The following is a 27,175-nucleotide window of genomic DNA, read 5'->3' as shown; positions in this document are numbered from 1 at the left end:
AATACCTTGAGACCAGTTTAGAAGACCTTATTTTTAAAACTTAATAGGAGTTTTGAGGAAGGGATTTGAGAAATCAGAGAATACAACGTTGTCTTTAACTGTAGATGAGTTCATATATTAATTGGTTTAAAACAGATACACTAAAAAGTAGCAAACACATTTGAGATTTTTTTTTCTATGGAAAAGGGGAGCACCAGATTTACTGAGTATTAAATTAATAGAAAACTATGTTGTATTCTATTTCCCACTCTGTGAAAGTGTTCCTATAAGATACGATAGGTAATAAAGTCATCCACATAAAATATTAATATTTAAGATGATACATTCAATTTTTTAATGCGTTGTGGTTCCACATCTATCTATGTGCAAATATGACACATTCACTGGGACACAGCAGTCACCTTGAAGCTGTGCTCAGTAACAGCTGATTAGCATTATCTGTTCCAAATGTAAAACAAGTTCAGTTTCTTTGACCTCATTAGAGGGAGCTGAGAGGGTCTCAGTAATAAATGCTCCTCTATCTCCTTCCAATAATTTGATTTATATGAAAGAAAGTTTTAATGACACAATTCCTGCCACTAACAGACCAGCAGACCTTACAGATATAGCAGAAAGATTCTGAAAATAATTAGGCTTAGCACTAAAATTAAAAAGGAGGCTGAAATAGGAAAATGCGTTGGTTTTTTTTTCAGTAGCACACAGTCTGCAATACAACAGTCTTTTCATCTACTTATATTTATAGCAGCAATACAGAAGTGAGGCTAATATACCCAGAAGTGCATGGTAATCTGTTCATAAACTTAGATATATACACCTGTTTGCTTTTGAATTTGAATGACTAGAGTCTGCACCCATCAAAAATAATTAACATGCTGGCACACTGTTTATTATTCTTTTTCAGTTACTGAATGTAAGAATTTGGGGAGATAAAATGACAAAGTGGTCTATGAATCTGAGAGTCTGCTTTAAGTCTGGATCTAAATCAAAAGTAGAGGATATGGTGATTTCAAACTGAAATGTTCAGAAACTTGCTTGCTTTATAACAGAGCAAGACAGTAAATTTTAATTTCATACACTTTTCATAAGATTATAATGCAAAAATACAGATTGTAATTAATCTGTTCCAAATATAATTTTATCTGTGTTGACAGAAATTAATGCATCATCCTGAGTCCTTTATACCTACTAAGTTATTCTGCAACTCAAAACTAACAAACAGCAGAATGGTATAAAAACCTCTTTCTTGTAGTCTGTGATCAGGGAGAATTGGTTACTTCAGGTAAGACAGGTATATTGGCAAATGATGCATAAATTTATAAACTTGGTCTGTCACTCATTTTTTCAGATTTACCAATATTCAGAGAGTTTTCAGGACTGACAGGGGCAAAGAGTGACATATCTTACTATTAGTGGAGGAACACACCAAATAGCAAAAAGCCCACTCTCTAAGCCCCTTATTTCAGTACTTAGTGGCACATATCACCTGGATAACATGCATTTATCTTTCAGTTTAAAGATCAAAAACTCTCTATATGTTTTCACAGTGCTCTGAATTTCAGAGTTTGATCCTACTAAATCTGTTAGCCGGTTTAAGGTCCAATTACTAGTCACAGGAACGAATGAAATCTCCAGATAAGATGACACCATGCTGAGATAATTCAAAAGGAATCAGTCATACTACTTCAGGCTGGCACTTTTTTTTTTCTCCTTGAAATGTGGCACTTTGAAAACTGACTATTTATGAGGAAAAAAAAGCACTCTTTTTTTTTTTTCTTTGCTTGCAGGATTCACCTCAAGCCTCAGCTGTGCGAATTGCATTACCTCCACAGAGCATTTTCTCTCTTCCCAGCTAAGAAAGCACAAGTCTAAGTAGATAAAAGGTGTGTTTACATGTTGCTGGGAAGGCTGCACACCAGTGAAGAATATGACATCTCTGACACCTTTGTATTCAGCTGAAGTAACTCACAAGATACTAAATGGATGGTTTGGACTTCTTAAGTCCATCATGTTCCAGAGTTAGATTCTTCTGTATGAGTTCTTTATGTAATTACTGCTTTGGAAACAGAGGTATGTGCTGCCTCTAGCAATACTTTTAATAATAATTTTACCCCAATAGTGAATGATCAGGTAGATGAAAGCAGACTTACTGCAAGTAAAGAAACTAAGGCTGACATAAATACATTTGTACTTCTCTAGATGTGACAGGAAAACTGGGTTCATTTCATTATGCCATGATTTTCAGTCCTCATTTTCTTGTGCTAAATTACCTGTGTAAGTTGTGTGTGCTACTCAGGTAGGTTTTTGTTGTGGGAATCTACTTGCCCAGCCAGTTTCCCAGAAGGTATCAACATGAAAACAAACTATCTTAATCTTTGTAGCCTTAATGAGGGAAGGCACCGAGGGAAGGTAAGGGGACATCAGAATATGTTTTTTGGTTCCTATGTGCTTTTTTGTAATCTAAAATATTGACCTGTGACATAAGAAATACAAAAAAACCTGCTAAACAAAGTTGGTTTGTATTCTGATAAAGAGGCAAAACAAGACATTTGTTTCTCACAAGACATATTGTGGTTTCTCCAGATAGAGAAGTAAAAAAAAAAAAAAAAAGTACCTCTAAATTCTAAAAGTTTCATTATGGGAATTTTCTATGTAATTGCATGTCATGAAAGGAGATAAAGGATATCCAGCTGTACCATCAACTATGTCTGTCCCAGCATGTAGGAAACAACCAAAGAATACAATGTGGTCATGCATATAATGCAAAACAAAATCTACCAGTGTATCAGACTGGTGTGGTTTGTGGTTAAGAGTCAGATTTCGAAAACCTGGAGTTGTTTGGTTAGGCTTTCCAGTAGCACTCTGCTACTAGGGAGGGGTTTTGATGATCAGTTCAGGGTGAGCCTTGGAGGGGAGCCCAGAAGCCCTGTGGTGGGGAGCAGTGCCTGTAGCAATGCATTGTGGCTCTGCAAGCTAAGGGAGCAAACTGAGGGCCACCCTAACATTCAACTCAGTGGCAGGGAGTGTCAGGGAGTGTCCAGCACCTTCTCTCAAAGGTAAGTGAAAGGGCCTGAGCAGAAAACCCTCGTTAAAAACAGATGAAAACCAAAGCCAGCGATAGTGTTGCTCATCCTGAGTGCAAGAATCTTGTGGCTCAAGCGTACATCCCAGCAATGAGTATCCAAGATATGATTCCCTCCCCAGCCTATCCACTTCCCAGCTTGCAGGAAAGGGTATATAGTTTATTGCAAATGGGGAGAAGATGTTTTTCTTCCTGGTCAAGCTGTGTCCACTTAAAGACTGGCTTCCGGGAAAGAAGAGAGGAGCACAGGGTGGAAGCACTCCTCTAACAGCTGTTTGCGCATTTGATCTTTCATAGCTAATGGCTTAATTGCATTTTTTAATATTATTATTATCATGGGATTTCCTGTGTTTCTCTTTTTTAGTTCACCCTAAAACTTAATTCCCTCTGAAGTGCAGTGAGTGAGGGGATACAAACTTTATGCGTTTTCATGAATTATCTCAAATATTTCAAACAAAATTTCATACTTGTATAAGGATTTAGGCACTTGGAGTGTGGGATTAGTGGCTTATATCCAAAAGAGTGATTTTTCAGAGCTGTCATTTGCTTAGAAGTTAACAGATGTAAAAATATTGGCTCTAAATGTTTGAATTCTGATAGTACAAAAAATACGAAGCCATCATTGCTTTTTAAGCCATGTCAAGGCACATGCTACACTTTTGTTGAAAGGCCTTTGAACATATGAAAACTTCTCTACTTGAAAAGACTGTAACAAAGAGAGCAAGAATACGTGTCTGTAGGGAAGAATTTTAAGCCTAAACCCTTGTGGAATGAGTAGGGAACTATTTTCCACAGAAGTTGTAATTAAGTTTATAGCATCTCAGCTGAAGAGCCTGATCCAGTAGTCACAGATCCACTTCAGCTGTTAGTAGGCTCAGCACCTATGTGCAGGCATTTAAATAAGATGTCCAGATAAGAATTAGTTTTCTAACCAAAGGTGCCAGTCTTGTGATTATCTGCCTCTGTTTTTGTTGAGATGCTATCACATCTTTCACAAAACAGCCTGTTGATGGCATGAGTTGCATAGCATGTGAACGGTGCAGAGCCTCAGTTTAACAAGCATCCGCTCTGGGCTCTCAAAGTACGTGCTTTATCCTTGATATAGTCAATGGCACTTTGATAGAAGAGACGTGCAATGAAATACCTCACACTCCTCCTTAAGGAGGTCACAATCACAAAGACCTTGCAATAGTAACATCTGTTGCTACAAGATGCAACATTATTGTATGTGTGTGTAAATATAGTTTATACATATGTATATATATTCATATGTGTATAAACAGTTGGTTCCTTTATTTTTAAGCTATTTTAGAGCAACTTATATTTGTCAAGAGAAGAACCTCTCTGCTTGTTTTGGCCTTCTTCCAAATACACTTCAACAACAGGAGGGCTGCAATGGAAAAATACTCATAAGCCTTTCTTCAGAGGCTGCTGCTCCTGGGACACTCAGCCAAGATGCAGAAGTCAGTGAAGTGTCAAACTGAGTTAACTTTGTGGTACTGCAGACGCGTGCCTTGAGGGACACTGTGCACACCACCACTTCAGTGACTCCTGCCCTGCTGCTACTGATTCCTGGACCTCACAGAAAGTTGGGAGGAGGTAGCGTGAAGAGCTGCATAAACAAAGTACTGCATGGTTAGTATCAATTTCACACGGTGAACTCATAAAGCCAGTCTCCGATGTCTGTTTGGGAATGACTGTGAGTTACCAGTTGGATAAAAACCTCACCTGCAGGGAGGGCATTAATGACCCTTAAGGGAATGCTGTTATTTGGCTGCACAAAGCTGTCTGAAGGATATCAAGATGGGAATAACCTCTTGCCATTGCTTCAGTGTGATTAATATCTGAAAATACTTTTGCTTAATCATTAAGCAAAATGAATTTACAATCTTGCTCTTGGAAAAATAGGACAGTCTCCTATCTCAGCATTCATTGCAGTGTACTGGAAAAGGCGCTGGACAAGAACTTGTTTGTTCCTCTCCAGTGTGTGTCACTTAGTCTGCCTGCTTTGAGATCTGCATACAGAAAGCCTGATGAATTAGCCACTAGGAGGTGAGAAGGCTTTGTGCTACTGCTCTTCCTTTACAGATCATGTACTCGAATCTCTGTGGCCCTGCTCCTGGAAGGTGCTGAGCATCCTTGCTCCATACAGAGGCCAGTCTGTAGCCACAAACTCTTGAGAAGCGCTATGCCATCTCTTGCCTGGCTGAAAGGTCCTTTTCTAAATTAATCTCCTTCCACTGATGTACCCAGGAGTGATTATCAACATTCAGGTAACAACTACTAATTCAGGGTCTTGAGGGTCTTTACCTCTCCACCAGTGCAATCTCGCTCCACTGTCTGACAAGCTCTCGCAGCATTTGCTATTGCTTAACTTGTGGTCCCAGGTTTTGGCATCACTTGTGATTATCTTGAAAGATAATGGCTGGGAAATACTCTTCAAACTGCAGCATGAAGTGGGAAGGAGTGAGGAGGCAGAAGGGCTTGCTGCTACTGCACCGGGAACAGAAGTAGAAATCCTTGCAGGGGAGAGATATTTTGGGAACTGTGTGAAGGGGCCTCCATTCCACACTTACACTTCTAGGAGACCATGATAAGTTATACGAAGGCAGTATATTGAGAAATGACAGTAAACTGCAATAATAACCAGGTACCACTGATTATGACATTACAGTATTGTTCCCATTTCCCTGCGATACACCTTCAAGGTATGAAAAATAGCTGTCTTGAACTAGAGGTAGTTGCTTATAGAGTGATGGGTAGCGTTGAAAACCATCATATCATTTCTCTGTCAATGAAATACTGCTCCTAACAGCATATTTCTTACATATTTTCTCATTCAGTATTGTAATTACTTAAGATAACTTTTTAATTAAGGTAACAATTTAGACATGCTAATTCTGCTGAAGTGCCAATGAAGAGAAGTTACTCTTGTTTGTACCATCACTTTGTAACGAACTGAGGCTGATGTAGTAATAGAAACACAAGAGAAAATAAAGACATTGGTGCTTTTTTTCTTTATCCTATTGTTTTAGTTCTGCTCTTATTTTTCAGTAATTAATCTATCTCCTCCTGCTTAAACACTTACTGTATTCCAAAGAGGAGTTGTCCATGCCATCACTCGGCCAAACTATTCAACTTGGATCCTTAATTTCTTGTAGTTAATAAGCTACCATCAAAGAGTGTTTTTATTAAGGAGATAAAGCTGCCTGCATTTAAAAACGCTTCTAAACAATGTTGGTAATGTTTATGCTACTCCATAAATGGAATAATGACCATAAAAAAATAAATCTCTTACACTGTGGACTCTCAACCTTGTTCCAAGTTATAGGTTATGAAATAAGAAGCAATGAAATAATAAGTTACAAAGTAATCATTTTTTCCACAATAGTATAGTTCCTCAGTAGTATAAAGTGATAAATAAGCAAATAGTTGAATGACTAAATTTAGTAGACCTATTTCTAAACTCACTCATACTATTGTAATTCAGGAGTAACTCCAGTGTGAAACATTTAATGTTAGGATAAAGGAAGGCAGAATTCATGTAAAAATAAATTATTTTAAATAAATGCAAATAAACATTTAATTTTCCCCCAACTTTTGCATTTCATTTGCAAATGAGTTTTTATATATTAATCAAATGAAGAACAAATACTTAAAAGAAGAAAACATCTTTGTAAGGCTCTGAGACAGGACCTTGACCTCCCTTTGAAGACTGATGCTTGTTACTGAATCTGAACATGTGAATAGCTGTTCTTTCAAAATGGACAGAGGACTGTAAGGATAGAAACTTGTATACAAACACAAGCACCTTAAAATTTGCTACAAGTTCAGAGGCCCTCTGGTATGGAAGAACTGGCAGTGAGAAGATGGTGAAGCTATCCACATCTAAGCGAGTACAATGCACTTAGATGTGGATATCAAATGCCATCCCAGCAAGTCAGAATATAGTAAATATTCTTCATCTGTACTCTAATTTTCCTTTCGGTATTCATTGTGTTTTAAGGTCATTATGAACTAGATTAGTAGCTCAGCCTTACATAGTTTGGTACTTAGCTGTACCTCCCATAGTTCTTTCCTATTAACCTTTTTGCTACGAAAAGAGCAAAAGACAGTGCAGCTGTCTTTCCAAGAAGGATCATTTTATACCAGTGTTTATCTGATTGCAAACCAATGAACAGTCAAGCTCAGACAATTTTCTTGGGTAAATAGTGAATTACTTTTCCTCAGTGGGCACAGAGTGAAATAGTACTTCCTGGGAGAAACTCTTCTCCTTAACAGAAATGTATTCTTTTCTTTTCCAGTTTTCAATCAAAGCAATAAACAAAAGCCACCTCTTCTCTCTAAGTCCTCCAAAATACTATTGTAAAGCAGCAACACTTATCAGCAACACTGAAGTGCTTTCTGATGCTGGGATTCCTGCTAGGATCTGGGACTTCCAGGGACAAAAGAAGAAAAGGAGATGGGAAAATTTCTCATGGCTTGAAGCGGTAGTGATTTGGATATCCTGCTTGGATATGATAGAGAAGCAGACTTAAGCATCTAAACCAAAAGTTAATCTTTAACTTAAAAGTAACAATTCTTAACTGCAGAACATATCAGTGAACTGATATAAAATGTCCCTGTTATGCAGGTGGAAGAAGAGATCTTTCCAGTTCAAACTCTCATCACCAGTCATAAAGGCAGCTGCAAAACAAGAACACAAAGAGGTAAGGACTTTCTTTTTTAGTATCATCTGTATTACAGCAAAGCAGAACTGATAAACAGGGTCTTACTTTTTCCTCTAAGGGGTCAGCTTGAGCAAGGGCAAGGCTAGTCATTGCCATTCTCTAAAACACCCTTAAGGCAGCTTATATTGCAACACTTTTTAAGATCTGACTGCTGGAAACAGCACTGGGCATTTCAGTGTCACCTGCCAGCAAGTGCCAGATATTACCTACGCTTTCCACCAAACATTTTCATTGCTGTTACAGTTTATTGGATTTGATGCCATTTGTTTAATCATCTTCAAATGCAGTCAGGCTCTGTGAGCAGGTGTTCACCCCCTGCAGGTGTCTAGATCTCTGCAGCTCCTGGTCATTCCGACAACAGTGGCTGCACGTGATCAGGCCTGTGCTCAAGAACTGCCACGTGAAGAGTCATCGTCCTTCCCCTCCTCCAAGGCGACTGAGGCTTGATTGCCTACTTCCACCAAAGGTAGGCCACTTATCAGTGAATGCTAAAGGTAGTTAAATAATAACCCTGTTATCTTCCTTGATGGTGATTGCTTAGAGGGAATGTTCCTTTCAATAGAGCCCACCATTGGTTTGGGAAATTAGCTCCTGCTGCCATACATGTCTTTATGTCCTTTCATATCAAATGTTCTTTATATTACTTTCAAGCTAGGCAACTTCCTTGTTTTTCTCTGAGTTGGTTGCACAATGTTCAATTTTCATTGGCACTCCCCTCCCCCCCCCCTGCCCCCCCCCAAATGCTCCATCGCAGGGAGGAAAGCACTTGAAGCATATGATTTGGGAACAGTGAGGAGGGCAGAAAAGCACGTTCAGGAGCTGCTTCTCAAATGTTTGTAAGTTTAGTTGATATTTTATCAAAGAGACATCTGAGTTAAAGAATCAACTTGTATTTCTTGTTAAATCAATGCCTAAGAATGCTAGGTTTTCTTTTAACAGTACTTAATAAGATAGGAGGAAGTGAGACACAAAATGTTCTTACTACTAAGGAATGAAGGAAGAGAAACTGCATGACTGTCATACATTATTTCTAAAAATAGTCATTCTATGTTTTTCTATAAAGCAGCAACTGCTCTTTAAAATTACATCAAATAAAATCACTTGAAATTGAACACTGAAGTCTTTGATACTTCCCCCCCCCCCCCCCCCCCGGCTTTATCATCCCTTCAAATAATTTTTTCCCCTCGTTGTAACATAGTTATTTTAGCCTTGCCTGAAATCTTTCTACTGCTTTATTAAACCAACTCCCTTTTCTACATAAGCTTTCCCAGCGGCGATCCAAATGCTTTTAAGCAGCATTGTCTGTGTATTAGTAATGCATTAACATGAATTTCCATCTGCTACTCCCCTCCCTCTCTCAAGTACAACACAACATAGCTGCTACCTAATTTCTTGTTTGAATTAGTATTTGGTGCACTCTGCTAATCTGCAGGACTGCATATCTCCTTACATTCGTTTTGCCAACTTTGCCACTGTTCATGCTTATTTTTGTTTATGAAAACAACTATTTTTGTGATACTCTATAAGTTTTTCCTGAAGTCTGTCTGTGTTTAGAAAACATCACCGAATTATTTCAAATATTCCTAGGATGTTTTTTCTTGTTTGAATGTTTTTCTTTTCCTTCACAGCATTTTAGTTTATTCGTTTCATTTTCTTAAACAGTTAAAAGCTAATGAAACATGACTTGAAGACATGTCTCTTGTCTGCATCTTTCCAGGTCATTTGCATGTAAGGCAGATAAAAAGAGGAAGATACCATCACCACAGCCCGCAACCCCTGTATAAGCAGCCCTTTTGTGATTCTGACCTTTATGTAATAATAAAAGAAATACATGTGTTTCTTCAAGTCACCATAAGGTGCCAACTATATATACACTTATTCTTTTTAGAGTGAAAATGCACAGAATTCAGCAAAACTTAATATTTGAACAGAAAGAGGGAAAATCATATATGATGGAGGCACTGATACCTATCCATTGCATGAGCTTGGTTACTCTAGCAGCCGTGTTCTGACCTGTGTTATGATACTCCTTGTTCAAGTGTGGCATATCCAAAAGGTATTTTTTGTAAGTAACTGAACCTGGAGAAGCCTGTCTGGATATCTGTGGTAAGGTTAAATGAGGGCACATTCAGTGGCCTCTGTTGCAAATATTTTCCAAATTGAGGTTTGGAAATGGCAAGGTAGAAAGAATGAGTAAAGTACATGTGAAACTGAGACATCTAGCAGGCTTTGTGGTAAATGAAGGTAACAGACCTCAAGTCTCTCTAGATGAACATCTATCTGATTAAAATCCTCACATCCTGGTATCTCTTGACCTGTCTCTTGGCAATGCCGATGGTAAGACTAGGATTTACCCCATTTTTGAATGAATGACCACACTGTACAATGCCTGTTCCTATCACTCTCTTCTGGAGGTGCAATGCCTTACACTCTTTTGGAGCCCCTCACAAATGTATCCATTGGGGGTCCTGTCCTCTCCTCAGCCTGTGCAGGAACCATCTCCCCTCTGAGAGACCCAGCTCAGAGATGGAAGATGCTATGTCTGTAATAAGGACCAGCATGAAGGTAAACTTTGCTTTCCTGGGATCCACTGCTGGCTAAAGCAAGACCAAGCAACATCACACAAGCTGAGCCGTTGCCTGGTTGCCCAAAACCACACAGCAACAAAAAGAGAAGCAAACAACATAAATGGCCTCCATGTTGAGCTTTTACCTAATACTGATCATCTTCCTGTACCTTGAGCCCCTTTCAGACATGACCTGAAGTGTCTCAGCTCAAATGCCACCCTGTACCTACCTGGGCACTGCCCCAGCAAGTGCCAGCATCTCGTCTCTGTCAGGAAACTGTTCATCAGGGAACAGTTACCACCACCCCAGCCTGGGACTCCTGGTCTTGTCTGCCCTGTGCAGCCTAGGAAGTCCTCCTGACCGTGTCTGTGATCACCTCCCTATGTGCTATTGCCCTCTGTAAAATGGACTTTGGTTGCCAAATGTTTGCAACCACTTGCACAGTCCAAGGCTGGAAGAAATAACCAGCCTGGGAATTTTAACTTCGGGGTGTTTGTTACAAACCTCCTGTTGTTAGGCCTTACCTGCTGAAGCTCTATCCAAAGATGACTATAACCTAAGCTACCAAACTCCAACACCTCTTTCTCCACCACATCTTTGTTGCTAAATCCCAGAAGCCGCTTTGTCTCTTTTGAAATGTCTTGAATTTTTTTTTCATGTTTGCTTCAAAAATTCCTGTAATAATCCCTTTTGATTTAGGCTAAATTGCTGCTGCTTTGACTCAGGATGTGAATATTTGAAGGGTATGGTTGAATAGATCCACCTTTTTGGAGGTAAGCTTTACCTTTTTATGGTAAAAACAGTGAGAGAAGAAAATGGTACTTTGATCATCACTTAAGGGTTTTTTTCCCAGCAAGCACTACTTAAGTAATATGCCTACATTTAAACTCTCCATCCTAAAAATCCCACCCAAATTTGGATTTTCTTGTCTCAGTTAACAAGTCATCTTCATAGAAGTGCTTTTCAACTTCACTGTCCTGCAAAATTGGCATTTGGCCTCTTCCAATACCAGTGTTTCCAGCGTCAACAGATGTCAGGAATTGGACACAGGGAATTACACCTAGTATCACAGGCCTTCTCAAAGCTTTACTTCAGAGAGTGACCTGTGTCACAGGCAATGTGGACGCAACCTTGTTTCTAAGGGAAGATTGGAAAATGAGGTACATCCTTCATACAGCCAGGATCTCCAGCCAAAATGAACAATGTTTCCCTCCTCTTGTTCATCATGCTTGGGTTTTCAATCTTTCTTCTCTGTCAGAGAAACATAATTGAAATTATTAATATTACCATAGCTTACCATCTTAGCAATGCATCAAAGTTAAGGAATTATGGACGGACTTTCACTGCACATTTTGTTACCAGCATAGAATATTTTTAGAATCAAAGTGTTGGGTTTTGACCTTGGAGTCCATCCCGTCGCACAGCCTGATACAGCAGCTATTCTGAATTTAGCCCAGCCAAGTATTTAGCCATCCAAGTGTTACTCTGCTAACACCAATTTAAGAAACTACAGCAAGAACTTCAAGGAAACAGGAAAGGAAAACTGAAGAAAGGAAGCAAAACACAATTTAAAATATTACGGTCTTTTAATCTTCACTTATCTTGTCAAAAACAAGATGGCGGAGAGGTTTGCAAGTACTAAATGACTTCTGCACTTACCAAGTGCTTCAGTATTGACACTGTTCTTATTCAACCACAAAAGCTATTTGTTTAATGCTCCCTGGTGTCAGGATTGTTCTCCCTTATTCACGTAACATATGCAACACGTGTCAGTGAATCCATTTTTCTTCCTCCTTCTGGAAATGAAGAAAAAGAAAGATGAGTCCCCTGGGTCATTGGTGTGTGTTTGCGAATCTTCCCCTGGGGTTGTCTTCCCAGAACATACAATTTGAGGTTTGTGCATTGAAAATTGATGCAACAAATATTTCTTTAGAAAACACTTCCCTTAATTTACTTACAAAGCAGAAATTGTAAAACTGCTCACTCTTTGGTCATTTTTTCACTTCTTTTCTTTCAGAAACTCGACTATGAGTTGATTGAAGGTTTTATGTGATAAAATAGTTCAGATATATTTTCTCCTGGCTTGAAGAACTTAAATGAGATTTAAATAGGCTCAGAATTTTGTAACTGTCTATGCTTTCTAGCACTGAAAAGAAGTGCATATTGCATGTCTCTAACATGTTGAATTTTGTCCTTAACTTTCAGATAGCATCCATTTCAGCCCTGTGCTACTTTCTAAGGCAGTAATGTCCTCATCAACCTCTTCAGTGTTGGAGACAGAGATCTTCCAGTACATTGATGTACATCAAAGCGATTTCATCGAGGTAGGAACTATATTGAAGTGAAATGATGAGTGCAGAACTGGTCGCTGGAGGCCTGTGCTCTACGGGCCAGATGAGTGTTTGCCACTAAGGTAACAAGCAGGGTTCCAGGTCTGGCATCAGGTGTGTCACATGTGCTTCACAAAGCAAGGCTGCAAGGGGACGGTCTGTGCTGGGGACCCTTTGGGTGGAAGAGGGATTTGCATGGACTTACACAAACCAGATGGTTGTGGGCATCCTTTGAGCATGTGCAGACGGAGGCTCCACTGAGCCAAAATGCACCTGCCTGGGAGAAGAAAGCCAGATAGGATGCTCTCTCCCTTGCTTTACGTCAGAACTGATTTTTGTAGGTTTGCTCTTGACAAGGAGAGGAGTCTTGGTCCCATGCTGGTTTGTGCTTTCATTTTTGTCAGTTCCCTGTGAAAACGCAAAAACATAATTAGTCCAGTCAGTACCACTTATGTTTTAAAGCTATGAGCACTTCTGAATCCTCGTGAGGATCACTGCAGTGATTTGTCCATAATGCAATTTCTGCAATGCAAACTGGTCAGCATCTAGTCTACCTCCTCTTCCACCAGGTTTTCCTCTTCCACCGACCAGGTTTTAGGTCCATGGTTGCCAGTGCCTGTGTGGGCACCCTCCCTGTGTAGAAAATTAAGACTTTCGACCCTGGGGACCCATCGAAGCAATTCCTCTCAATTATGAAGCCTTATAGCATCCATGACATTGCTGTGATGAGATAAAAATGAAAGCATTTTCCAATGTGACGCTTCTTATGTTGAAAGGCAAACACTGCAGCATCCTGGGTGATTTAACTACACTCCTTTCCTTCCTGCGCAGGATCTTAAGGAATGGGTGGCTGTGGAAAGCGATTCTGTTCAACCAGATCTCAGGAAAGAAGTAATACAAATGATGACATTGACAGCAGACAGACTGGCAGCACTGGGAGCCACTGTTAATTCTGTAAACCTGGGTTCACATCAGGTGCTTCTCTGATTCTTGCATTTAAAACATCATATTTGCACATGTGGTCTACCTATTCCATCCAGTGCTATGTATATGTATGTTATACCGATGTTTTTGGTAGCTAGATAACAATTTATCTATAGTCCCGCAGTTACATGATACCTGCTGAAATCAGTCCCTCCTCAGACTGTCTGAGAACAGATCTAGGAGACCACACAGACAATGCAATGAAAACAGATGTTCTCTGCATAGCAGGGACATTTTGACACTTTTAACTGGAGTGAAGCAGTCTGCAAAAGTAAAAGGCCTGAGTTTTTTTACCAGGGCTTGTTTTTACATTCTTCTGAATAATGAATCATGATAGTTAATGCATCATTCATCACCAAAGTCTCTATATGAAGGAAGTAGTTTTACAAGGAAGATGTTGCCAGACAGAAAGGGCTAGCTATCTTGAGCATCATCTTTGGTTTTGGGAGCTTCTGACAAACGCTCCAAGATATTTTCTTAATGACTGTTAGAAAGCAACAAGCAAGAGTTAATCTCTGAGAAATCTTTGTCTCTAATTACTTACCTTACTCTAGCTGGAGGCTCTTTCCTGCCCTGGGCTGTTAGATTTCTATTCTAACAGGAATTCAAAAGTTCAATAATAGTGATTCTCTTTTCCTTCCTCTGAGGCTTCTGGGGAGGATTGTGAGTCTTAGCACAAGGACTTTGCAGTACAGCAATACTTTAATATTTCAGGTTATGTTATTTAATAGTTGTAATGGATCCATTTAAAATTAAAACCTTAGCATGCACTTGGCATGCAGTTATGATTGCTAAAATGTATAGCACTAGTCTGTGTCGATAACAGTGGGGAATGGATTTGTACCTGTTGTTGGAACAGAGACCAGAGATACTTTCGTCTGCCTGGGACCAAAATACTGTTTCATAAAATGAGTTTTCCTTTGCTTGGCAAGAAGCAGCAATGCTTTTGGATTGCAATAGGCCAATGCAAACTGATATTACTGGTGAATACAAGGCAGTACACCATTCTTTCATTTCTTATTTCTCTCTCCTGTGAGACACCTAGCCTCGCTTGGCCAATGTGGAGATCTGTTCTGCATGGTGGTAAATTACAGCATTACTTTAGAGCCTTAACTTGTTTTCAAAACAGCCTGAAATAGCTGCTGCTTCCTCCTGCCAGCAAAACTTGATTTTGTTTCTGTATTTGAGGTTACAGGCCTCCTGCCCTCTGTCTATGGTGAAATCAAATCCCAAATTAGTTTGTGTGGCTTTTGACTATTTCAGTGTCACAACATATGCTTTTGTGACTACAGCACATGGTCAGCTTTGTCTTCTCCAGTGCTGGGAAGTAAGAGTTTAGTAATGAGGGCATTTATGACAGTAAAATGTTAGAAGAGCTCCATAAAGTCCCTGCAGAACTTAAGCAGGTAGGGAGAAAAATCTTAATTTTTCTGGGTAGGTTAGAGCTGGATCCAAAGGCAGATTTGCACACCTGAACAAATCAGGGTCAACTGAGTATGAAGTATTTTCAATACTGAGAATTCCAGGATTTTTTTATAACATTTGTAAGTTTTCAAAGTTTTTTTTTCCTTAGTTGCTTTTCTTAACATTTCTCCACAGTTGCCTGATGGCCAGGACCTCCCACTGCCTCCCGTGATTCTTGGGGAACTGGGGAAGGATCCACAAAACCCCACTGTATGTTTCTATGGTCACGTGGATGTACAGCCTGCCAAAAAGGAAGATGGTTGGAAAACTGACCCTTACACACTGACTGAAATCAATGGTGTGTACCTGGTCATAAGTTTTGTATCATTATTTGAATACACGACTGAGATTCTGAGTGGAAGGAGGCTCCCTGTATATTTAACCAAAGCATGAGGACTTCTTCTATGAAAATCTTTGGGACAAATCCAGCAGCTTTGAATCTTGATGACCATGCTGTGACTAGTGAGACCCATCAGTGATTATCTGATATTTGGTGTGGAAGAGCCATACGAGGTTAACGCTGCTTTATAGAGTATTCAATAGAGAATCCATTTCTCCTGGGTTGCACTTCCCATTCTTGCATCATGATCCTTTAGTACCTCCACCTGCCATGCTGGAGCTAAGGAGCATTCACAGTGGAAGAATGTGAGGCCCCCTTTAATGTAATCATCCTTCCACTACAGCCAGCTGAGCATGAAAAGCTCCATTCACTGAAGGAACAAAAATGATGGGTAAAGGGTCAACAGATGAGTAAGACCCCAAGAACCCAGAAATCCTGATTCCCAGGCCTGTGCTATAACCGTTAACTCACCCTTTCCCATTGCCTGGGACCAGATCCAAACAGCCTTACTGGGGTAACTCTTCTGCCTCCAGTAGGGACTGTCACAGAACTTTATCACTGTACATGAATCTGTATATAACTGTACAGTCAAACATTTAAAAAGACAGAAGTTATGTACCTAGACTTGTAGCTTAATACTTCTACTGTGGTATTTATCTGTGGGGTTTTTGCTGCTTGTTACCTGGGCCAGCTGAGGTGTACAGAAGCTGCATATTAGTGCAAATTCTTCAGCCATTTCTGGTCTGAACAAACAGCTCACAAGAAAAAGTGAAGCTCAGAAATTGGCATGTAACAGAAACCACAATATGATGTATATAAAAGGAAATTTAAAAAAAAAAAAAAAGTGTACCAGTCCATTGGGAAACCCCCGTCACCTTATTTAAAACAAGTCAATGAAATCCTGACACTTTTGACACTACACTTGACACAGCACTACAGCTTCTGTGGCAACAAGCATTTGCTGATTACATTGAAGTGATGAGAGAAGTTTCAAAGATTGCTTAAAAACTTTTCTCTCTTCTTTTTAAGGAAATCTCTATGGGCGTGGAGCAACAGATAATAAAGGACCTGTCCTAGCTTGGATAAATGCAGTGGAAACATTTAGAGCCTTGAAATTAGTAGGTATCAATGAGGACTTTGCTGTTGTTGTTGTTATTATTATATCACATCTGGAGGGGGGCATTTTCATTCCTGTGAGTTAGATGATATGTCTCTGTCCCAAAAGACTACACTTATTTTGAAATTCAGCATGAAAAATCAGCATGGGTTTATGAAAGGCAGGTCCTGCTTGACAAACCTGATCTCATTCTACTACAGCCAACCTGCTTATTGGATGAGGGAAAGGCTGTGGACATTGTCTACCTTGACTTCAGTAAGGCCTTTGACACCATTTCCCACAGCATTCTCCTGGTGAAACTGGCTGCTCAAGGCTTGGATGGGCACACGCTTTGCTGGGTAAAAAACTGGCTGGATGGCCAGGCCCAAAGAGTTGTGGTGAACGGAGTTAAATCCAGTTGGCGGCCGGTCACGAGTGGTGTCCCCCAGGGCTCGGTTTTGGGGCCACTCCTGTTTAACATCTTCATTGATGATCTAGATGAGGGGATCGAGTGCAGCCTCAGTAAGTTTGCAGATGACACCAAGTTGGGTGGGAGTGTTGATCTGCTCGAGGGTAGGGAGGCTCTGCAGAGAGATCTGGACAGGCTGGAGCGATGGGCTAAGGCCAACTAGAGGAGTTTCAATAAGGCCAAATGCCGGGTGCTGCACTTGGGCCACAACAACCCCCAGCAGCGCTACAGGCTTGGGGAGGAGTGGCTGGAGAGCTGCCAGCCAGAGAGGGACCTGGGGGTGTTGATTGACAGCCGGCTGAACATGAGCCAGCAGTGTGCCCAGGTGGCCAAGAAGGCCAATGGCACCCTGGCTTGTATCAGAAATAGCGTGGCCAGCAGGGACAGGGAAGTGATCTTGCCCCTGTACTCGGCACTGGTGAGGCCGCACCTCGATTCCTGTGTTCAGTTTTGGGCCCCTCACTACAAAAAGGACATTGAATTACTTGAGCGTGTCCAAAGAAGGGCAACGAAGCTGGTGAAGGGTCTGGAGCACATGTCGTACGAGGAGCGGCTGAGGGAACTGGGGTTGTTTAGTCTGGAGAAGAGGAGGCTGAGGGGAGACCTCATTGCCCTCTACAACTACCTGAAAGGAGGTTGCAGAGAGCTGGGGATGAGCCTCTTTAACCAAGTAATAAGCGATAGAATGAGAGGTAATGGCCTCAAATTGCACCAGTGAAGCTTTAGACTGGATATTAGAAAGCATTTCTCTACAGAATGGGTTGTTAGGCGTTGGAATGGGCTGCCCAGGGCAGTGGTGGAGTCCCCATCCCTGGAGGCTTTTAAGAGTCGGTGTGGTGGTTTAGCCCCTGCCGGGGTCTGAGACCACGCGGCCGCTGCCCCTCCCCCACAAAGGGAGTGAAATACAAAGCCCCAACACTGAAATAAGGAAAGGTTTAATACAACAATGCAATAGCAACACAACCAACAACAACAATAACAATAACAGTAATAGTGATAGCAATGAACAGAGCAAAATAGCTACCAAATACAGCAGTTTGAAGCACGATGTACAAAACCACGAGTGCACCGCGCTCCCGCGCCAGGAAAAATGTGACCTGCCAGGATGTGACTTCAGCATGGTATCTGAATAACCCGGCTAGAGCTCCCCCCCACTGCTGGGGAAACTTAACCCTATCCTGGTTAAACCAGGACAGTCGGGTCGACATAGCGCTGAGGGATATGGTGTAGTTGGAAACTGTCAATATTGGGTTGATGGTTGGACTGGATGATGTTCAAGGTCTTTTCCAACTTAGACGATTCTGTGATTCTGTGAATTAGTTTATTTCTAATGCTATACCCAGGGCACTGATCCCACTCCAGTAGAAATCTCTCCTTGAGTATTTCTATTTTGAACAGTCTGTATGAAATGTAAATACAGTATTGTTGTCATTGCCCTGCAGAGGAAAACACACTGGGGGAAGCATTCAATATATATTACATACATTAAACAGCTTTGATACTCTATTCTCCTGAGAGCTTTTAAAATGGTAAAATAACATACATCACAGATTGGTCATGAAGACTCACCTCTGCTGTTACATACGCTGATCTTTGGTTTTGTCTACCTATAAGTTGCCTTCAATTTATGTGCATGTATGAAGAGAATAAATATCTAAAAATGCTCGTACAGAATGGGCTGTTCTTTCAACAATGTATCAGAGTTATCAAAGCAAATGCTTTGAATGGATGCATTAGTGAAATACAAATATACTCAGACTGATACAGCTGTAAGAGTCAAACTTTTGCCTAAATTACTACAATGATCAAATCTTCAAATCAGTCTGCATATTTGATTATTGGGCTAGTTGTATCCCCAGTGCAAAGCTAAACCAACATGTAGTCTAAGCTTACAACTTGGTTAGCAAGCACCCTTTAAGGTGAATTTGCACAACACAGTTTGTTAGATTCCTGAGAAACAGTTTTGTGCCTCTTATGACATTATGGCACAAACTGAGCATTAAGTCTTGACTTTTAAAGTCCTTTTGCAACCTTCTGGAAAACCAATGTTTTTCTTGCACCAGTAGAACTGAATTGACATCAGTGTCTCTTAAGTGATAGCAAACACACACGTTATCTGCCTACAGATTAGCTGTTTTAAGTGGATATGGTTATGGGGCTCTCTTTCTGCATTTTCCGTTTTTCAAATCACTAATAGCTATTTTGGCATTTTAACAAGCAAGCAAAAAGAAGCTTTTTTGTCATTTGAAACCTTTCCCTAGAAAACAGCAGAGACCATCAACCAATATTCATGAACAGTTTGTTTCTAAATTTTTTGTGGTCATTCGATGAGCCATTGGTGAGTCCATCCACAACACAAATGTTTTAATTCTACTCATTTCTTCCTGCATTTAATCTGAGCGTTGAATCAAAAGAGAAAACATCTTAAAACCTGTAATGAGAAAATGAATTCGAATAGGAAACTAAGCTCAAATTTATTTCTCCTATGGGACATGTCAGCATTTCCAACTCACACTATTTCATAATAAAAGTTCTCTTAATTACCCTTGGAAATGCATCCTTATGAACTAGCAGGCAAAGGAATTCATGAGTGCTAAAAGGACAATTATAGTAGAATCACCAACAGCATTTTTACCACCATATGAGTAACTCTGGTGATAGATAACATGTTGGGAAAACCACAGCAGCGGACCTCTGCCAGTGGTTCCCGCATGGGCACTAACAGTGGAAATATAAGAGGCAGGAAATTTTCTGTGAAAATGCAACTGTTATTACAGAGTTAGAATTTCCAAAGCAATTAGAATATTTAACAGCACTGAGAGAAAGCCCATTTAATGAGACAGTCCAGCAAATCTTCTGAAAACACAAAGAAGGAAAAAAGATATCACTTATTCTCCTTCAAAAATGAAAAGTACATAAAAACATGAGGAAAACCATTTTTTCTGGGAAACTATATGTGTCTGTTTATTACTGCCCTTTCTACTGAAACAAGCTATATATCCTACATCTTTCTTTTCCTAAACCAATGTGTACTGCAAGCCAGCCTACTTCTGATTTTAAAGATTTTTTTATTTTTGAAAATGCTTGTTTCTTACCTGGACTTCTCTAATGTTCATTTAGGCTATGCCAGTGAACTTCAAGTTTGTAATCGAAGGCATGGAAGAAGCAGGGTCCTTGGGGCTAGAAAAGTTACTAGAAGTGGAAAACCAGTGCTTTTTCTCTGATGTTGATTATATTGTGATTTCGGACAACCTTTGGCTCAGCAACAAGAAGCCTGCCCTTACATATGGGAGTCGGGGAAATGCCTGCTTCTTTGTGGAGGTAAAGAACACAGGTTCATTTGAACTGGGCCCCTGACCAGAGAGCAGTGGTGTACCTGTAATCACATTTACACCTGCATACAGAGAAGGACTGAGAGCAAGCTTAATGTTTACAAATACAGAGCTTTCTTCCACATCCTTTTTGGCTTGTACAGATTTCCCTCCTCATTTCAGTTCAACTAGCCTTATTTACTTTCATTAACTTCTCTTCAATCATCATTTCTCCACTTACCTCTCTCCTGTTGATCCCTTTCCCATCCCATTATTCTCCTGCCACTCTCCCAGTCTTTTCTCATCACCCCCTCCACACATCAACTTCATTGTCTTGCAACATCATCCCTGTACCCATCCCTGAACCCCCCAACTTTCTCACTCCAAAACCATTTCTTCTGCTGCTCTGCCCTTTTGCAGCAGATACTGCTTAGTGAAATATATCTGCCTAAGGGGACTTAATTTACTTGGATCCCTGGGTTTAAAAGCCAAACAAAAGTTTTGTAACCATTGGCAGAAGCAAATAACAGTGCACTGCTGTATATTTAGCAGCCAACATGAGCTATTGTGAAATGAAGAGCAGAAATTTCTCATCTGGAAACTTCCTGATGAAGCATAAAAGGAATTCAGAGAGAAGATTAAAGAACTCAAGAACTAAAGAAAAATCTGCATTAACCTTTATGTCAGAAAAAGAATGAAATTTGTTTTTAACCAAAAGAGCCTCGGCAGCCTTGATTCAATTCTTCTAAGTCTTGGTTAAGAAAAATGATGCTATTAAAACATCAAAAATGATCTCTGCTTGCTACCAGACAGTTGGCTGTAATGAGGTTTTGAGAAGAATAAACAAGTTCGTTGCAGGAAAATAGTTTATGATAAACCTGAATATGAAAATGTGTCTGGAAAAAGAACCCATTTAATAAACAAAATGCGCCTCTCTATTCTAAAGCCGTACGATTCAAGAGACCTCTAAATTCTTATTTGTGGCAATCTGGAATTAAGGGTGGACATATATTTTCTTAATGCAAAATAAGTAAGGTTCTTTCTTGCCTTTGTTATGCAGATATTGCATTAAATAAAAAGGATAGAGAACTTGAAGAATTTATTCTGCAGTGTTAGAAACAGTAATATGCAAGTGTTTCACTTATGATGTATTGAATCTTACTGAAGCAAAAGAGGCAATGGAGAGGGACCGTTGCTCTCAAATGCCTGTAAGTGCTATAGACAGCTGAATTTCTCTCTCTAGTGGTTCTCTTTACCAAAGCAGATTGCTCCTGACATGATGTTTTCCATTTTATAAATAGAAACACATAATCGTTTTCTATTAATTTGTGGCCTCATTTAAAAAACTGAAGCTACCAGTCACTGCGGAAAACAAAGACTTGCAGAATAAGGTAGGGAGTATTTATATGTAACCAGTATTTTTGGTACAGGTTGAATGTGGTGACAAGGACCTTCACTCTGGAACTTTTGGAGGCATCATTCATGAGCCGATGACGGACCTGATAGCTCTGCTGGGTAATAACACGCATCATTGCTCAGGAGTAACTGGGGAGCAACGGCTAGCAATCAGCCTAATGAAGATCAGTGCCATGTTTAATTGACCTGAGTAAGGCAAGTCTAATTGAAGCAAGATTTCCAGGTTTCCAAATCTCAGCACAGCTATGGTGACAGCAGCTGAGGACAGGAACATCCCCAGTAAGGCCACACCTCAGACATGTTCCTGTTAAGTTGATGTCAGTCATGCATCAATCAAGAATGTTTAAGGATTGCTGGCAACTTGAATGCGTACATACGTACAGAAACCTGACTTTTTAATGCTGATTTGTACCTCAGTAGAATGATGTTTTCATGTCAGCAGCTGGTCTGACACACCACATGCTACACACAAACAGCAGCTCAATGGTTTTCTTAATAAATATGAAAATACATCAAGTTAGGTGCCATGACTTCACAGATGCAAATAATTGTTGGTTGTTAGGCTTACTCATCTGGTAAAGAGTTAGGTGGAAGAGAAAAGATGTGATGGTCAAGTGGAAGAAATAGGTCCCACTTGTACTGATATCTCTGTCTTGTTTTGTAGACAGCCTTGTGGATCCCACAGGTCGTATTCAGATCCCTGGAATCTACGACAGTGTCACTGCCCTGACAGAAGAGGAGAGGAAATTATATGAATCAATTGAATTTGATCTAGAAGAACATAAAAATAATAGTGGTGTGAAAAAATTCCTCTATGGCACCAAGGTAACAAAATCTGTCTAAATGGTCAGCAGAAAGAATTTAAATCACCCATTCATAGCGTTTATGGATAAAGCCAAACTGAAAGATATTTTCAGTCAATGGCAAACTCAAAATAAAATAAAGGAGCATAGAACATTAAAAGGTAAATAAAAATAATCTGCTGAAAATGTAAGCTACTGCATGTGGGGAAAGTGATCTGAAATATGAATAATCAATGAAAAGGACCAATGCAAAACTAACAGTATTGCTCCCTCATCCTTGCACTACCCTTTCTCTCCCCCCATGTCTAAACAGCCAAACAAAATAAGCATTAAAACCCCTGCATACAGGTTACATAGTGGGAGTTGTATTCAGCTCTGAAAAATGGGAGGCAGCTTTAGGCAGATGTGTTTCGTGTGGTTTTTATTTGTTTAATTCAGATTTTGATGTCTGCTGAGCATGCCAAAAAAGCACCCAAAGCTATAAGCATCTCTTTGCCAGCATTTAAAAATTATATCCTAAATAAAAACAGCAGGTAAGGGCTGGCTCAGAAAGATCTCTCTGCACAAGAGTGGCAGCTGGGAGAAAGGAGAGGAATGATTAGATTTTTTTATCACTAACGTAATTATACTGGTATAAGCTCTAACATGGATGCTTTTATTTTCACAAAAAAGCTTCCAAATTAGCCTAAGCTAGACTGTAATAATCAGTAATACAGAAGTATAAAGTAACTACACTATATAAGTTTTAATGCTTTACTTATATGAGGATAAAGTGGTGCAAATTTTATGTGTACATAAAACTCGTCTCATCAAATTGGAGTAGAAGGGAAGGAGCAGCGCCCTGGGGTTCTGCACGAAGACCAATTTATAATTTATATACTTCTTTCTTTCTTAGAATAAACGTTTAAACATTTACTTTTTTTTTTTTTACCCTTCTTATCTTCTCCAGAAAAACAGATCAACTTGCTTACTGAACATTATCATCTTACCTATTGTATTATTTAATGCTCATTAGTAGAATTTCTTCCCTGGTATCATCTGGGAGGAGTCTGGCTAAACTGGCCACAGGTTTCTCCTGCAAGAAGTTCTGAGATCAACGGATGGTCAGATCAGAAGTTGTTCTGATTCTTCTTTGCATTAGAAAAATTGACTTTCAAGATATTTTAAAGCAATGCTCCACTTTTCTTGCTGTGCATGAAAAGCTGTTATCCAAACATTTCTAAAGGTAAACAAATGTTGACTGAAAGTAGTATTATTAAAAGATATGTGCATGAGTTTAAATTACAAATCAAACATCTTTAAAATACAGAGGTCTCCAAATACAAATTTTAGGATTGAATAAGCATGTTTCTTCCCATCAATTTATATCAATTGTGAATGGCTCCAGTGTCATCCCTTATATTTTCAATGTTATTTTTTTGAAGGAAGAAATACTTCTACACCTGTGGCGTTACCCTTCTCTCTCTATTCATGGGATAGAAGGAGCTTTTCATGAACCAGGAATTAAAACAGTCATTCCGGCAAAAGTCATTGGCAAATTCTCAATCCGTCAGGTCCCCCACATGGACCTTTCAGTTGTGAAACGACAGGTAAGAGGCAAACCTTTTCTTTGGCCTCCAGTGTGTAAACGAAGTCCCTCTTAGCACCTCACAAATTTACACCCGAAGCAGTAAACTGAATGTTTCTAGCATTTATTTGTTTCTGAGAGCAGAAGTGGGAATGTGGGTGTAAGCTTGAGTTGCAAGAAGATGAACACTTTTGACTGCAACATGTTTTCCCCACAGGTGGCAGAGCACTTGGAGGGTGTCTTTTCCAAGAGGAACAGTCCAAACAAACTGAAAGTGTCTATGCCTTTGGGTGCAAAGCCCTGGCTTGCTGATGTTAATGATCCACTATTTAAAGCAGCAAGAAGGGCAATAAAAACAGGTATGTTCCTTCTTTTTTTCAGTTCTTAATGTGTCTGCAAGTGCACAGGGGAATTTTGCTCATCCATAGAGCAAAAGGGTTTCCCAATTCAGTGCTAGTCACCCCTATGAATCTCACTGATTTTGACAGAACAACTCAGCCACACCTCCACACCTTGCTGAACTGGGGTATATTTAATAGGAGTAGCCAAAAGACCTCATTTAGGGTTTTTTGTGTACTGCTACGAAGCCAGAGGTTTGTAGAGTGCAGCAGGTTCATGAAATCACTCAAACCAATTTCTACTCAGACGCTCTTAATGCCAGCTATCTGCTCAAATATATGGTAGCAGAAGAAAGCACCTTGCTTATAATGGATTCATTCTTTCCATGTATTTCAGTTTTTGGAGAAGATCCAGATTTTATTCGGGATGGTTCAACAGTTCCTGTTGCCAGAATGTTTCAGACTATAACACAGAAAAGTGTGATGATGTTTCCAATTGGAGCTGCCGATGATGGGGAGCACTCCCAGAATGAGAAAATAAGCAGGTTTCTTTTATTTGTCCATTTGTGCTATAAGAGAAGTGGGGAGAACTGATGTCCCCTGGTACCCACAAATCAGCATGGCCAGAGAGGAAGATTTGCTGTGCATTGGACAGTCCCAAACTACTGTCTCCAGCAAACTTGTTGCTGTGCCAAGCAGAAAGCAAAATTCCCAATCTATCACGTAACGCTATACACTTTTCATGGAGTGTCTCCTCAGTCTTTAAATACATCACAGTGGCAATTTTCATTTTGCTGCCAATGAAATTTGCTTCTGGTCTGAAAGAGGATGATGTAGACTACCACTCTTTTGTCACAGCATCCATTCTGAAGTATGCCAGTCAGATGTATGCAGGCTAATGGTTAAGTAAGGATTTTGATGGTTGTCAGTATAAATGGATATAAAGGTGTATTTATATTACAGGGACCAAAACTAGTGTAATTATATTAAAATTAGCTTAAACTTGCCACTTGTGTTCATTTGTTGAGGCACCACGCTAAGACACCATTCGGTGTGTTGCCTGAACATCTGTGCAGCTTCTGAGTCAAGTCATGTTGATCTTGAGGAACTGGAGAATCCTGCAATAATTCCCAAATTACTTTTTGCTTCCCCTCAGTACAGCCTCAGCCCTTATGGCTACAGACAATAGTAATTAGGAGATGTAACACCGGAAAAAGTTTTTTCAGTGAATCCTTCAGAGGAATGCCAGTTGAAGGATGTCCAGAATTTCTGTGCACTGGGTCCTTTTTTTGGGTGACCAATCTTGCAAATTCCTCTGAAGACTCTAAAAACTTCACCAGACTATGCCACTGATTTGAAGAACAGAACAACTTGACAGGGCTTCATTCTCTTTCTTTCCCTTTTCACAGACACAACTACATTGAAGGAACCAAAGTGTTTGCAGCCTTCTTCCTGGAGATATCAAAGCTACATCGGCACTTACACAAAACTTCCAACACGGAGACTAACAACTGATAGATCATCACAAGAAAATCAGCAAAGCACTTTTTTAGTCTTAAGCTTTCTGACTTCCTGATCTGTAAAAACATATAAATCACATATTCAGTGGGTCTGAATTGGTGGAAAAAATAAATGTCATGCTATTGATTGGTATACTGCTAAATGGCATGCATTTGTGATCCAGTCAATCAAGTGATCTTATCTCTAATGCTATAAAATAGGGTTAGGGATTATTAATTCTTGCTGAGTGGAATATGTTACATTTTAGTTTTAAAAATCAGGGCAAAGGGAATTTTTACATTTATTTTATTAAAAATACTTTATTTTTGTTTTGTAGTATCACCATGTTCATGCTGCCTAGCTCATACTCCAGTTTCTGAATATAAGCAATACACAACACTGTAGTTTCCTCCTAACTATATAAAAAATTTCATTACGTAATTGAACAAAGATCCACTATCAAGTTAATCTCTTCCCTGTTCTTCACAGAAGGGTGTAATCAGAAAATGCAATACAATTAGCTTGCTGAATTTGATGTGACAACTTCCCTATGAACATCTATTTATGGGAATAATCACTGAGGTGAATAGAACTGCAATAGTAAATAAACATTTCCAGGTCTGGATTCTGCCTTCCCAACTCTGCCCCCCCCCCCCCCCCCCCCCCCCCATTTAATCCAAATCTCCTCTTATTGGGATGTGAGCAAAGTTTTAAGAATCACTACATAATATGTTTCCTTCATGTGACTTTCGTTTTGTGCAATAGAAAATAGTTTTTGTAAACATCTGTTCTGGCCAAAGTCTGTCATCAGAAGGGTGTTTTTCCACCCAATTAGCAACCAGTTGTTGTTAATTACTTTTAAAGCATCAGTTTGATAATTAAATCAAAGGCAAATGATATATTTTGAAATGAAAACACTAGTTGAGAGCTATTTGCTGTTTAGGCAAAACACCTAGCACAAATCATACAATTCACATCTATATTTTTTTAATTTCAAAATGTGATTTTTACTATAACATGTAGTTAATTCACACACAACCAAAATAACTGAACTAGATTTAAGCAAAAATGTAGTAGTGTTATCCCTACTGTTAAAACAAATTACATTAGTTAAATTACAGAAAGTAGTTGGTATCTTTCCTTCCTTTCCTGTTACCTCCCTGCAAAAACCTGCAAGAATA

At 39.6% G+C, this 27,175-nt stretch overlaps 1 protein-coding gene across 1 annotated transcript; it reads left to right on the top strand.

Annotated features, from left to right (window-relative positions):
- Positions 1-4,670: 4,670 nt before the first annotated feature.
- On the top strand, positions 4,671-26,147 carry CNDP1 (carnosine dipeptidase 1). Its single transcript, XM_074893256.1, has 15 exons — positions 4,671-4,714; positions 5,064-5,352; positions 7,713-7,788; positions 8,131-8,275; positions 12,582-12,700; positions 13,538-13,681; positions 15,290-15,452; positions 16,524-16,612; positions 20,180-20,380; positions 21,801-21,885; positions 22,451-22,611; positions 24,014-24,178; positions 24,374-24,515; positions 24,892-25,039; positions 25,904-26,147. The coding sequence occupies exons 5-15, from the start codon at positions 12,623-12,625 to the stop codon at positions 26,007-26,009; spliced, it is 1,482 nt and encodes a 493-aa protein (XP_074749357.1). The 5' UTR covers positions 4,671-4,714; positions 5,064-5,352; positions 7,713-7,788; positions 8,131-8,275; positions 12,582-12,622; the 3' UTR covers positions 26,010-26,147.
- The last annotated feature ends 1,028 nt before the right edge of the window (positions 26,148-27,175 follow it).

Source organism: Strix uralensis, chromosome 1 (genome assembly GCF_047716275.1).
Source record: "Strix uralensis isolate ZFMK-TIS-50842 chromosome 1, bStrUra1, whole genome shotgun sequence".
Taxonomy (NCBI): Eukaryota; Metazoa; Chordata; class Aves; order Strigiformes; family Strigidae; genus Strix; species Strix uralensis.
Note: the sequence above shows the minus strand (reverse complement) of the source record. Positions and strands in the feature narration are given on the sequence as shown.